The sequence below is a fragment of the Gracilinanus agilis genome, chromosome 1 (assembly GCF_016433145.1).
Source record: "Gracilinanus agilis isolate LMUSP501 chromosome 1, AgileGrace, whole genome shotgun sequence".
Taxonomy (NCBI): domain Eukaryota; kingdom Metazoa; phylum Chordata; class Mammalia; order Didelphimorphia; family Didelphidae; genus Gracilinanus; species Gracilinanus agilis.
Genome location: NC_058130.1, coordinates 727246915 through 727259023, shown reverse-complemented (window position 1 = coordinate 727259023; position 12109 = coordinate 727246915). Strand labels below are relative to the sequence as shown.

Here is a 12109-nt window from a genome sequence, read left to right as displayed (position 1 = left end):
TGACGATGCGGGCAGCTCAATTTATTTGGAAGAATGAGCTGTCAGACAACTTTAAACCGCTCCCGTATTTCGAGCTGAGTACGTCTGTCTGCCGTTCCTTCTTTGTCAACCCTTATATCCTAGCCCTGCCCTAAAAGGAGCTGTCAATTCCACGGTCCCTAATTCGTAGATTAAGGTTTTCTGGGAAATATTTCCTGCTAAGAAAAATACTCTCGCGTCCCTGGGTGGGCTCGAACCACCAACCTTTCGGTTAACAGCCGAACGCGCTAACCGATTGCGCCACAGAGACGGAGCTGAGAAGCTCTCGTCCACAGCCCCTAGTCATGGATGCGCTAAGTGTTTTGCCCTGAAGTCCCGAGAATCCATTAGCTGAGCTGGAGTGGCACGAGTTTGTGGCATAGGAGGGCTAAAAAACCGAATCCTGGGGGATGGAGCTTAGAACCGCAGGACAGAGGATATCAGACCCGGGAGGGCTCTTAGAACCCAAAATGTCAGAGCTGGCAGAACCCTTAGCACAGTTGGGGAGCACAGTATGTTAGCTAGAAGAGAATCTTTGAATCTAGGATATCAGAATTGGTTGAGTTCTGAAAACATTGCATGGGAAGTCAGAGCCAGGAAGGACCTCAGAATACTTTGTCAGAACTGGAAGGGTCCTTGGAACGCGGAATGTCCAAGCTGTAGGGGCCTTAGAACTTAGACGATCCAAGTTGGAGGACCCTTAGAACAAAGAATGTCAGAGTTGGGAAGGAGATATTCCAATTGGAAAGGACCCGAATCTTTAGATTATTTCCTAAAATCATCTTTGTTTTTATCCTGAGTTTCTAGACTTTCGACCTAATGGAGTAAGGAGGGGAAAAAAAATCTTTTCAGAACTTCTGACAATAGACCCATCAAAAATAAGAATAAACAGGGGAGTAGCCCGGAAGTGTCGGCTTTCACTGAATGAGGATAGTGAGTGAAGCGTTTTACGCAGCCGAAATAGCTCAGTTGGGAGAGCGTTAGACTGAAGATCTAAAGGTCCCTGGTTCGATCCCGGGTTTCGGCAGAAGTTTTACCAGGGTCTCGAGATAACTGAATTCCTTTTACCTGTAAAAAAAAAAAAAGGGACCCTTAGATGGTATGGATTGGGATCGGGATCGGGACGCCCCCCCCTTTATTCATCCCCCATGAGTTTTCGTCTGCCTCTCACTCAAATCTCCCTCTTCTCCGGCTCTGCTGTCCGGATCTCGGTTTATGGCGGTTAGCTGAGGACTCAACTTGGAATGGGACGTCAGAGGATCTCCTCGAGAGATAGGGGAAGGCTCCACGCAGGGGTACCAATCAACAGATTCACAAAGCCTTTATTAAGCGAGTGGAAGGAGTAACAAAAGGCAGCTTCTACCTGCCTCCAAGCGACCAACGTTAGACCCAAATTCCTGCCGGGGCAGGACAGATCGCTGAATTCGGCTCTCCCAGGCTTTCTTCATCCTGTGCAAAGGGAACAGAAGTGTTTGGACGGTCTGCCCCACGAGGTTGCTATGAGGAATGGCTTTCCCTTCTGGAGCAGGAGTGTATGGATGGCGACAAGAGCATTTTAAAAACTCTTCTCCAAGAAGTCTTCCCAGACTACCTCCAGTGCTCCACTCCTGTGCACGTGACTGTCCGGTGTTTTCTGGGTCAGAGGACCTGCTGTCTGGTCCATTGCGCAGATGCCCCAGTTGCTCTTGCTTCTCCAAGCCCAGTCCTTCCCAATCTGGCTTTCAGTCACACCAACCTTCTTCATGACTCCGACATGTGGCTAGTTGTCCAGCTCTGGTCCCCTGTGCCACGTACCCCAGCGCAGGTTCCTGGCTTTGCCCGTAATGCCCAGCTCCTTGCCTCTGCCTCCCAGGATTTCTGGCTTCCCTCAAGGTATAATTCACACATGGCCTCATACAGGAAGCTGGTGCTGATCTCTCAGCTGCCAGTGCCCTCACCTCGCCAATTATTTTTAATTTATTGTTCCATGTTAGCCTCCTCATAAAAGGCAAGGTCCTCCATGCTGGTGACAGTCATTTAACTGCCTTAGCAAAAAGCTTTCCTAGATGCTTGTTCAGTGGGAAAAGATGGGGATTCGTGGATTTGGGTTTGCATACCAGTTCTGCCTGCTACTACCTCTGTAACCAGGCCAAGTCACTCGCTGCTCTGGCTAGACTATTTCCTCGTCTCTAAAATGAGGCACCCAGGACCCCTTGTCAAAATAGTTTCTAGCCAACTGAAGGACACTACCTAGCTGACTGATGTTTGTGTGCTTAAAATTATGCTCCCTCGAAAAAATGCATTTCTCAACTAACTGTGTACCTATTGGCTTCTTGTCAAAAAAATGGGAATACTACCTGCAATATGGACCTCAGAGTTATGGGATTCAAATGAAGATAATATGCGAAGTTACTACCATATAATTGCCAACTATTATCAATGATCTCTGACATTCTTCTCATTAAAAACTGCAACAGGGTTTGTCTCCTCTTTCCCACTATGCCCTTCTCCCCTTCCCGCCAAAAAAGTCCACAACAAACTGTATCAATTATGCTTTAATTTTACATGGGGAGAATAAGAACTCATACTTGAGAGCAGTAGAGACAATTATTTTGCACTTTAAAATGTCACACAAAAATACTTCAGGAAAAATGACCAGAATTTTTTCATTCTGATGGCTCCCTTAAACTCTCTCTCTCTCACTCATTCACTCCATATGACCTTGTTATCTAAAGCTGTTTGATTTTAGCATAGCATTAAAGATAGTTATGGTACCACTTCCAAGGTCAGTGATGTTTTTATCAGTACGAGGGTGAACACATTGAATTAACCAATTTGGATTAGAAATGATTCATTTAAAAAATAAGGTATCATGGCCCTAAATTGTCTAGGCTTCTTCCATAAGGAGGGGCCATAGCTTTGACATACAGACATGGAAGTGCCCCTGCTGCAAAACCACTGTGGGAAACATGGAAAGGTTATTTTCCTGATACAAGAAATCTCTCTCTCTCCCCTCATCCCATTTCTTCCTGTGTTTGGTCTGGCTTTGGGATGATGAGGGCTTTTTTTTTTTTTTTTTTTGTCAACGGTTGACAATTTCAAACACTATCAAGAGCAGAACGGCCAGATCCTTTCTGATCTGTAAATGGCTCTGCAGCTGTGAATCCAGATTCACATTCCCTGGGAATATTAAGATGGAGACCGAGGAGAAAATGTATTTCTTTATGCTTGAGGAAGAGGAGACTGATGAGAGGATGTGGAGAAAAGTCAAAAAAGATGGACAGTGGTTGCTGACTCGGAGACCTCTGACTATTCCAATTCCAGAAATTTATTTAGTAGTACCACAAACACTAAAAATACTTAAAGCAATTTATCTGGATTAAATGGCAAAGGAAAGTGAAGTAATAAAAGAAAAAGCGTCTACTGCTTAAAAATGGGATTTCTTTTTAGACTTCTTTGATTTTACACAAGGGTATTAAAGAAAGAGACTATTTACAAGCACAAATATTCCCTGGGTTGTGAAAAGAGAACAGCATTGAAATTAACTCACATTTCTTTTTTTACTTTTTATACTTAAAAATTCACTTTGAAAATGGTTACAGCCTATTATAAGTTATCACTGGCTTATAATGATCTTGGTGTGACTCAGGCATGTGCAAATTATGTTCTCTCTCAAAAAAGAAACAATAACTTAGTGACAAATTTTTAGTGCAATTACCCAATTAGAATTACATTCACATATACTTATTAACACAAGATTCGAAAGCCATACTGAGACTGAGAAAATAGATAGGCCTATCCTATTCCCAAATCCAAAAATACAATCTTTAAAGATTCCCTAATCATTGTTAAGAGAAAAAAAAAGATATGCACAGGAATTTCACACACACATATAAAAATATATATGTACACATTATAACAAACATTATGTGTTTATATATGCATAAATATATATATACACACACACACACACACACACATACACATACACATATAGCAAGACTGTGCAATTCACTCACACTGGGATATAAAATTATACCACGCCTTTGGGTTTATATCACATTTTAGCATTCATATTCATGTCAAGAATCTGAAAAATAAATTTAACTTCTCTAATATTTCAAGTTCATAGAAATCAACTTTCCTCTCTATCCAGGCTCATGAATAACTCATTGGTTTGAGTCTTTTGTTACCAACAAGATGGTCCTTCCTAAATGTGAATGGCCAAAACCTATTAGAAGCTGAAGATCCTGCTGCTTCTTTCCAGGGTCTAGATCTTGGTGCCTATTCTTGGTGAGAATGCAGAACGAAGAATGCAATTGTTTCTAATACTAACTTATCCCCCAAACAAATGATCTAGATAAGCCCTAAAGAGGAGTGTTTGATTTTCCTATAATGTATTACCTAAAAAGCCTGTGGGGATCAAACTAAGATGATCCGGTCAAATGAACCAGTCTGCTGATACAATGAAATCTAGTTGTCACAATGCCTGAGACCAAGGCTTGCCAGGTTAAGATTCAGTCACAGCCAAAAAATGGAGATGCACATGGGAAGGTGAGATAAGTAGTGAGAGAATCTGGCCTGGGGCTATCAAAATGGATGACAATACAATGTAATTTCATTCAGTCACACATTCTTGAAAAAATGCATGATTTGTAAGCATTCATAGATCCATTCTCACTATGGATTACTTGGAAAAGCTCCATTTAAAATAGTTACGATAATATTGCAACTTATACTTTCTAGCACACACAATTGTGGTTTTCTGTTAGTAATAAGAAAACATCTCTGACTCAGGTTTCACCTCTTGGAGGTAATTTCTTCCCAAAATGAATATAAAGAAAGTAGCAGCAGGGAGAATAATTAAGAGGAAGCCCAACATATTGAATATCAATGAGGCAATATTTTAAAAAGACAGATGTTTCTGGAGTTACATATCCAAAGCTTGGATTAAAAGGGGGAAAAAAAGCAACCCAAAACACTCAAAAAACTGATACCAGTGTTGTTTTTCAATATAAAAAAAAAATCAATGTGTAATATATACTAAAGAGAATGACACAATAGTAATCAAAAATGCTACCAAATATGTTGATCTCTTCAGACATTAATTACCCAGCAATCATAAATTTAAAAAAGGGATGGGGGTAGGAAACTGGCCTGCAGTATGTTATAAAAATAGAAACATATCTTACTGACTACTTTTGTAAATGGCCTTTCCAAGGAAAGAATCTCTGAAAATTCATGCAGTGCCACAGAACACATCCAAGGGATATTAACCCCCAAACCAAAAACAGATATATCCAAAATGAGAACCAAAAGCACTTCAAAAGCTCCCATTGCCACAAAATATTTTCAAAATGTAAGAATTTTATACAGAATTTTACTCTTACTAACTATACCTATAAGTTGACTTAGAATACAAAGGTTTCCTGTTATGGTTTTGACACATCTGGACACATTTCTGGAGAAGATGGTTCAGTCTTCATCAGTAAAAGTTCCTTTTTTTTTCTCTAAAAGTTCTTTATTAAACATTTCTCTTTCCCTAAAGGAAACAAACATGAAGTCAGGATTCTGTTATATTAAAGGATATTTTATTTTTAAAACTCTAGTATGAATTGTCATTTTAAAAATAATAAAATTCTTCAATAAAAGAAGCATAAACCATTACATATTTGTTAAATGTATTTATTAACTACACCCTCAAAATAATGTTTATAATGAACACAAACAAGGTCTATATACCTTGGAAATGATTTTCTCCTATTTCATGGAGTATATCCCAAAGAAAATAGAGCTTTGAATCAAAAACAGGCACCTGACCTCTCCCTCTACATGTGACTTTCATAGTCACCTCTTCATTTGCAAAATGAAGCTTGAGCTACTTCACAGGTTAGTAGTAAGGATAGCTTTTAAAGTATGAAAAATTCTTTGGAACCATAAACTTCTTTATCAATTTTATATTGCAGGATCAATAACCAAATTTGATTTTATATATATATATATGTACATATGTATTATATTCAACACAACCAATTTGTTGTATATTCATTCCAAGGTATCTTTAGATTAGCACATATCGCAAATGTGTAACATATAACCATCACCTGAATATCAAACATAATTCTCTTCCCTATTCCTTTACTTTAGTAGTTCATTCTGGTTACTTCAGACATAATTTAAACAAAAAAACCCAAAAAACCCAGCTACCATGTTTTAGCTATAAACAATCTCACTAAAATTTCTATCCCACTTTTTAAAGATACTTTTTTTATTGTCCCCATTTTATAAAGGAGGAAACAGAGGCATATAATTTATTTACTAAGTTTCCTGTGTTTGGTGTTGGGGGAAGAGATGCTTCAAAGATAAAAACAAAATAGCCTGTTTTCTTAGCCATGAAATAGTAGAGGCAGTGCTCACATGGACATCTTCTGAATACTCAAGTCCCACTGTTCTGTCCACTATGTTGAGCTGTCTCCCTAACGCCTAAGAAAGTCTAGGAAATAGAAAATAAGGAATATAGAAAGAAATAGAAAGTGAGGAAATAATTTCTGAAAAAAAAAAAAGTTAAATTGTTTAGATGAAGCAATTCAGGAAAAGATTCCAAGTGAAAGAGGGGAGTGAATCGACCAGTGTAATGCTAGGACTGGCAGCAAACTACAGTTAAGAAGGCCTGAGATTTGAGCATCACAAGAGACCTTAGACCAGGGGTCGGCAACGGCAATGTATGGCTCTCGAGCCATATCTGGCTCTTTTGAAGGCCAGATATGGCTCTTTCTGCAGGAGCCATAAAGTCCATTTTTTTTCAGATGCTGTTACAGGAGCTGCACTGTGAGCACTGTACAGCTCTCACGAAATTACATTTTAAAAAATGTGGTGTTTATAGCTCTCACGGCCAAAAAGGTTGCCGACCCCTGCCTTAGAGGTTCTCAGCCCAATACTCTCATTTTATAAATGTGGAGAATGAAGGCTCAAAAAGTAAGGGGCTGATGGGGGCAGTTGGGTAGCTCAGTGGATTGAGAGCAGGCCTAGAGATGGGAGGTCCTAGGTTCAAATCTGGCCTCAGACACTTCCTAGCTGTGTGACCCTGGGCAAGTCACTTAACCCCCATTGCCTAGCCCTTATTGCTCTTCTGCCTTGGAACCCATACACAGTATTGAATCTAAGACAGAAGGTAAGGGTTTTAAAAAAAAAGAAGAAGAAGTAAGGGGCTGGAGCCCAAGGTTATAGACCTAAGAGAATAGCTTCAACTTAAATGTTTTTCCCACAAATGCACAGTCTTGGCTTTGCAGCAAATGTCATCTTACTTCTTGCAATTGTCAGCTTACTGCTGGTGTGACCTAGTCCAAGTTTCTCAATGTCCCCAGGCCTCACTTCCAGCACCTATCAAATGTGGCTGAGTTGAGAACTGAGAAGCTTTTGTGACTTAATTTCATCAGCAACATGAGGGGTTTAAAGAAGATTGCCTTCTAAATTACCTTCAGTAAAATTAACTATTGTCTTAAAAAGAAGTCAAATTTAGTTTTTATCAGGAAGTTTAAGATCGAGATCTTAACTTCAAGAAAAAGTTCCGAGAATCATTCAGTCTACCTAAATTCTGAAAAACACTGGATTGTCTAAATCTGTTTTTCACAGTGGGACCTCTTAGCTAATTAGCCATCCATAATGGGTAACTAGCTGGCTATTTTCAGAAATTACACAATGAGGCTATGACTATATGATTTCAGAATTTCGAACTCATTTCTTCCCTTGAAATCTATCCAGAGAAATGACCAATGACTTAATTATCTATGATTCTAATCCACCTGATCAACTTAACACTTTAAAAGTCTTCTACTGGGGGCAGCTGGGTAGCTCAGTGGAGTAAGAGTCAGGCCTAGAGACAGGAGGTCCTAGTTTCAAACCCGGCCTCAGCCACTTCCCAGCTGTGTGACCCTGGGCAAGTCACTTGACCCCCATTGCCCACCCTTACCAATCTTCCACCTATGAGACAATACACCGAAGTACAAGGGTTTAAAAAAAAAAAAAAGTCTTCTACTTAAGACTGATCAAATTCGGTTTTTGTCTTTAATCTGTCACTTGGCTTGTTAATTATGCACAGACCACTTGACAGGCATTGGTGAGGGGCTCAAAGATTTGATTAGGCATTGAGTTTGTTAGCTCCTAATTAACTATCTGAACTTAAATCCAAGAGAAAACACCCCAGTTTTTAACAATGTTCTGATGAAACATTCTGCCTGACTGATCTGGATCATTAGGAATTTACCCATAAACAAAAAGAGCATTGCCTGAACCATTCCAAAAGATTTGCTTATTATAAACCAATATATAATGGGGCCACAGGTAGGCTGGTAAATATTTAACAACCAGCTCTTAGGGTTTTGGGGTTTCGGAATATATGTGCATTTTACAGTTTAATCTGCATTATTAATATTTTCCCTCTTACTTTATTTTATTAAGTCTACAACTTAATATCAACAAGATAATAAATCAAGCCCTGAGTAGTAGCATTTGCTGATTTCTGAAGTATAAATGTTCAAATTTAAGAATTGGCTCTCAGGAGCTGTTATGAGCTGACTCTAGCACCTTCCTCAAAGGGATCATTCAATCTCAATATTGTGATACTCTAATAAAAATAAATCCCCATGAAAACTAAAGAGGTAGGAGATCCAAGTATTTATTAGTCCTGACTTATTTTCTTTCATTATAAACCTTTACCTTATGTCTTAGAATTAAGTATCAGTTACAAGGCAGAAAAGGATAAGGGCTAGGGAATTAGTGTTATGTGACTTGCCCAGGGTCACACACCTAAGAAGTGTCTAAGACCAGATTCGAACCCAGGACTTCCCATCTCTAGGCCTGGTGCTCTATGCCCCCTGACTTTTCTTTAAGGTCCTCAACCTGAATTAATCCTCATTTTCAAAATCACATAACCCATTCTAGGAATTAAGCCAAGTGGACTATAATACCACCATTGCCTAGTGTTAACTTGAATCTAGGTCCTCCTTATTCAAAAGGCTGGTTTTCTTTTACTCCACAATGTCCTCTTTTTAATTGGTTAAATTCACAAAATAAATTGCCTCAAAATATTAGCCAGGAGATGGGGGAGGAGGGGTGGTAACAACATCACAATCCACACAAAAAGCAAACAACAAGTAGAGGAGTTAAGGCTGCCAAATTTCAAGCACTACCTCATATAACTATCTGATTTTCATTCTGGGCAAATGATGATTATAATGGATTAAAGATCTTAAGTGAAATATTTTTTGGGACATGCTTGTACCTTAATACATTTTAGAGAATAACTAGAGATCAATCAAAATGCAATTATAATCATTGATGGAAACAAAAAATTTGGAGATTTCTTTTTAAATGGTCTGAAAATATTACCAGCTTCATACCTTTCACTCAGAGATGGTCCTCTTATGTATTTTTCTTCAGCTTTCTGGTAGTCTATTTGGTCAATCACAGATATTGCATAAATGATTGCCTGAAAAAGATAATGCATAACACTTCATAACACTTCATGGTGAAGGGAAAGCATCATATTTTGTATTAGTGAATATGTGTCTCTGTGGATGTTTTTAGTTTGTCTTTAAATAAAGAATTCAGAAATCCTTCACTTAGGGGACGACTTCATAACCCTGGGAATAAAAAAAATCAGTGTTCATCATAATAAGAAAATGAGAGAGTGAGAATTTCAGAAGCTTTGATCATATTTGAAACTGTAAACTTAAAGAAAAAAATGAGTAACTTTGAAATTGACTTTCAAAGGTAGCGGCTTCAGGCTTGGATTCATTTTCTTGCTGCTACCCCAACCTCAGCACCTAATTCCTGCCAGCAAGAATCTGATGATGGGGGTAGCTAGGTGGCACTTCCTAGCTGTGTGACCCTGGGCAAGTAACTTGACACCAACCGCCTAGCCCTTACTGCTCTTTTGCCCTGGAACCAATACTCAGTATTGAGTCTCAGACAGAAGGGTTATGAAGTCGTCCCCTAAGTGAAGGATTTCTGAATTCTTTATTTAAAGACAAACTAAAAACATCCACAGAGACACATATTCACTAATACAAATAAAACCTAAAAATAAATAAATAAATAAAAGGAACCCGAAGATAACAGAACCATTGCACTTTTGCTCAGATGTGGATCAGGTCACTCAGTCACACATACATAGTCAACTATAACAAGAAAATTACAATGTCAGAACACTACTGTTTCTATACATTAAGAAGTATCTGATAATACTCTCATCATTCCTAGAATCTAGTCCAAACCATTATTGAGAGGAATCTTTTCTACAATAGCCCTGATAAATGTTCACCCAGCCTCTGTTTGAATAATCTATTGACAAGGAACCATGCCGAGACAGCCAATTCATATTCAGATCTCTCCAATTTTTAGTTCAGTTTTCCCTTACATTGAACTGAAATCTGCCTCTCTGAGATTCCCACATATTACTCCTGGTTCTGCCATATGAAGCCAAGCAGAACAAATCTAATTTTTTTTAACATGCTAACTTGCAAACACTTGAAGCCAGGTATTTTCCCACAAAGTCTTCTCTTCTCCAAGTCAAATTTCTTAGTTCTTTTATCCATTTTTGTAGGAAATGGCTTCCAGTTCCCTTACTATCCTGCTCACCACTCTCCACAGCCCAGTACTTTCCCAAAAAGTGGCACTCAGAACTGATTATAATAGTCTAGATGAGGTCCCACTAGGTATGAAGATGGCTGGAATCCCATCTCCCTCATACTGGACAATATGCCTCTTATGTTAACCCATCCAAAGGGCTGCAAGAACACATACAAGATACACCTGGCTCACTTTCCTATGTCATTAAAGGGAAATGTTTAATTATAAATTGGATGTCTATTCAGTCACCAGCTGCAAAATGGCCAAGAGATTTGATATAATGGTGAAAACCCGCTTACACAGTGAAGACTTCTGATGGCACTAGAGAGAAAACAGGTTCTAATCATTGGAAAACTGATTTACAATCTCCAAAATAGATGTTCCATGCTGCCAGCATTCTAAGTTACACGTATAAGCTTTTTGGGTAAGACTGCAGGGACAGCTCAGCAGTGCCTACTTAATTAAAATGTATTTTCAAACATATTTCAGTTTCTACATAAAGAACCTTCAGACTGCTGTGCTGAGCAAAATGGTACAGCACTTAAACTCTTCAGCTCAATCATCACTTAATCCTAGGAGTAGGGGATCTTGCTGGGCCAACGGGCAGGAGAACCCCAAGCCAAAAAATCAGAATCTGATAAAGTCAGCAACTTACTTCAGGCAAAAGAACATCCAGAATAAATTTTATTCCATCGCCATTTATTAGCGTCAGCATTTTGCTGTCTATTTCTTGATAGACTCCTTGTAAATATTTCACCACAAGGTCCAACTGCTCATCATCCTCAAGGTATGTTTCAACACACGTCACGTACTGACTTGAATTCAAAAATTCTTTTAGCCACTTGGATTCTTTTCTGCTTTTTAAAATAGCCAAAAGATGGTTCTCTGCCCCTTTTTCATTCACGATGTATTCCACTAACTTCTCATTGGCTTTGTCTCTGGCAGCCCTCTTTCGGTCTGGTAGGACTTTCTTGAAGGGCTGCTTCTTGTTTGTGGGGGTTTCAGATAGACCATCTTCTGAGTCTTCCTTGCTTGGGATGGGAAACATTGTTTTGTTGGGCTCTTGTTGGATTACTTTCCTCACAGGACAACCTAAAAGGTAAACCAGCTTTTAAAGTAAAATAGTTTACCATTCAAACTTATAGCAGAAAACAAAAGACATATTCAGGAGAGATAAACCGTAGTTTTCCCCCCCAGGGGATAAGCAAGATTTTGTAAACACACTGAGATTTTAGATTTTCACACAGAGAACTGCCAAGAAGGGGTAGACTTCATGTCCTATAGGCAGGTTGTTTTAATAAGCTTTCAGGCTTTGTACTCTCGGAATGGTATGGGTGCATGATTGGATACCCCAAATATCCAATTCTGAGTCATAACAAGGAGTTTTTCCTACATGCGGGAAATGGCTGTTGGCTGGTCTCTCCATATTAGCTACTACTCACATTTCTATCCTCACTTTCAGATTAGGCAGTACAGTACTTTA

At 38.9% G+C, this 12109-nt stretch overlaps 1 protein-coding gene and 2 non-coding genes across 3 annotated transcripts in view; 1 reads left to right on the top strand and 2 right to left on the bottom strand.

Moving 5' to 3' along the window:
- Nucleotides 1-215: 215 nt before the first annotated feature.
- TRNAN-GUU lies at nt 216-289 on the bottom strand. Its single transcript has one exon. It is a non-coding gene; the product is annotated as a tRNA-Asn (tRNA).
- Nucleotides 290-972: 683 nt separating this feature from the next.
- TRNAF-GAA lies at nt 973-1045 on the top strand. Its single transcript has one exon. It is a non-coding gene; the product is annotated as a tRNA-Phe (tRNA).
- A 2997-nt stretch (nt 1046-4042) lies between these two features.
- PWWP3A (PWWP domain containing 3A, DNA repair factor) overlaps nt 4043-12109 on the bottom strand; it is a 31954-nt gene continuing 23887 nt past the window's right edge. The window contains exons 12-14 of the mRNA XM_044658602.1: nt 11282-11718; nt 9396-9484; nt 4043-5539 (exon numbers count right to left, since the gene is read on the bottom strand). Coding sequence (XP_044514537.1) covers nt 5473-5539; nt 9396-9484; nt 11282-11718 — 593 coding nt within the window. The 3' untranslated portion in view covers nt 4043-5472. The remainder of the gene's footprint in view (nt 5540-9395; nt 9485-11281; nt 11719-12109) is intronic.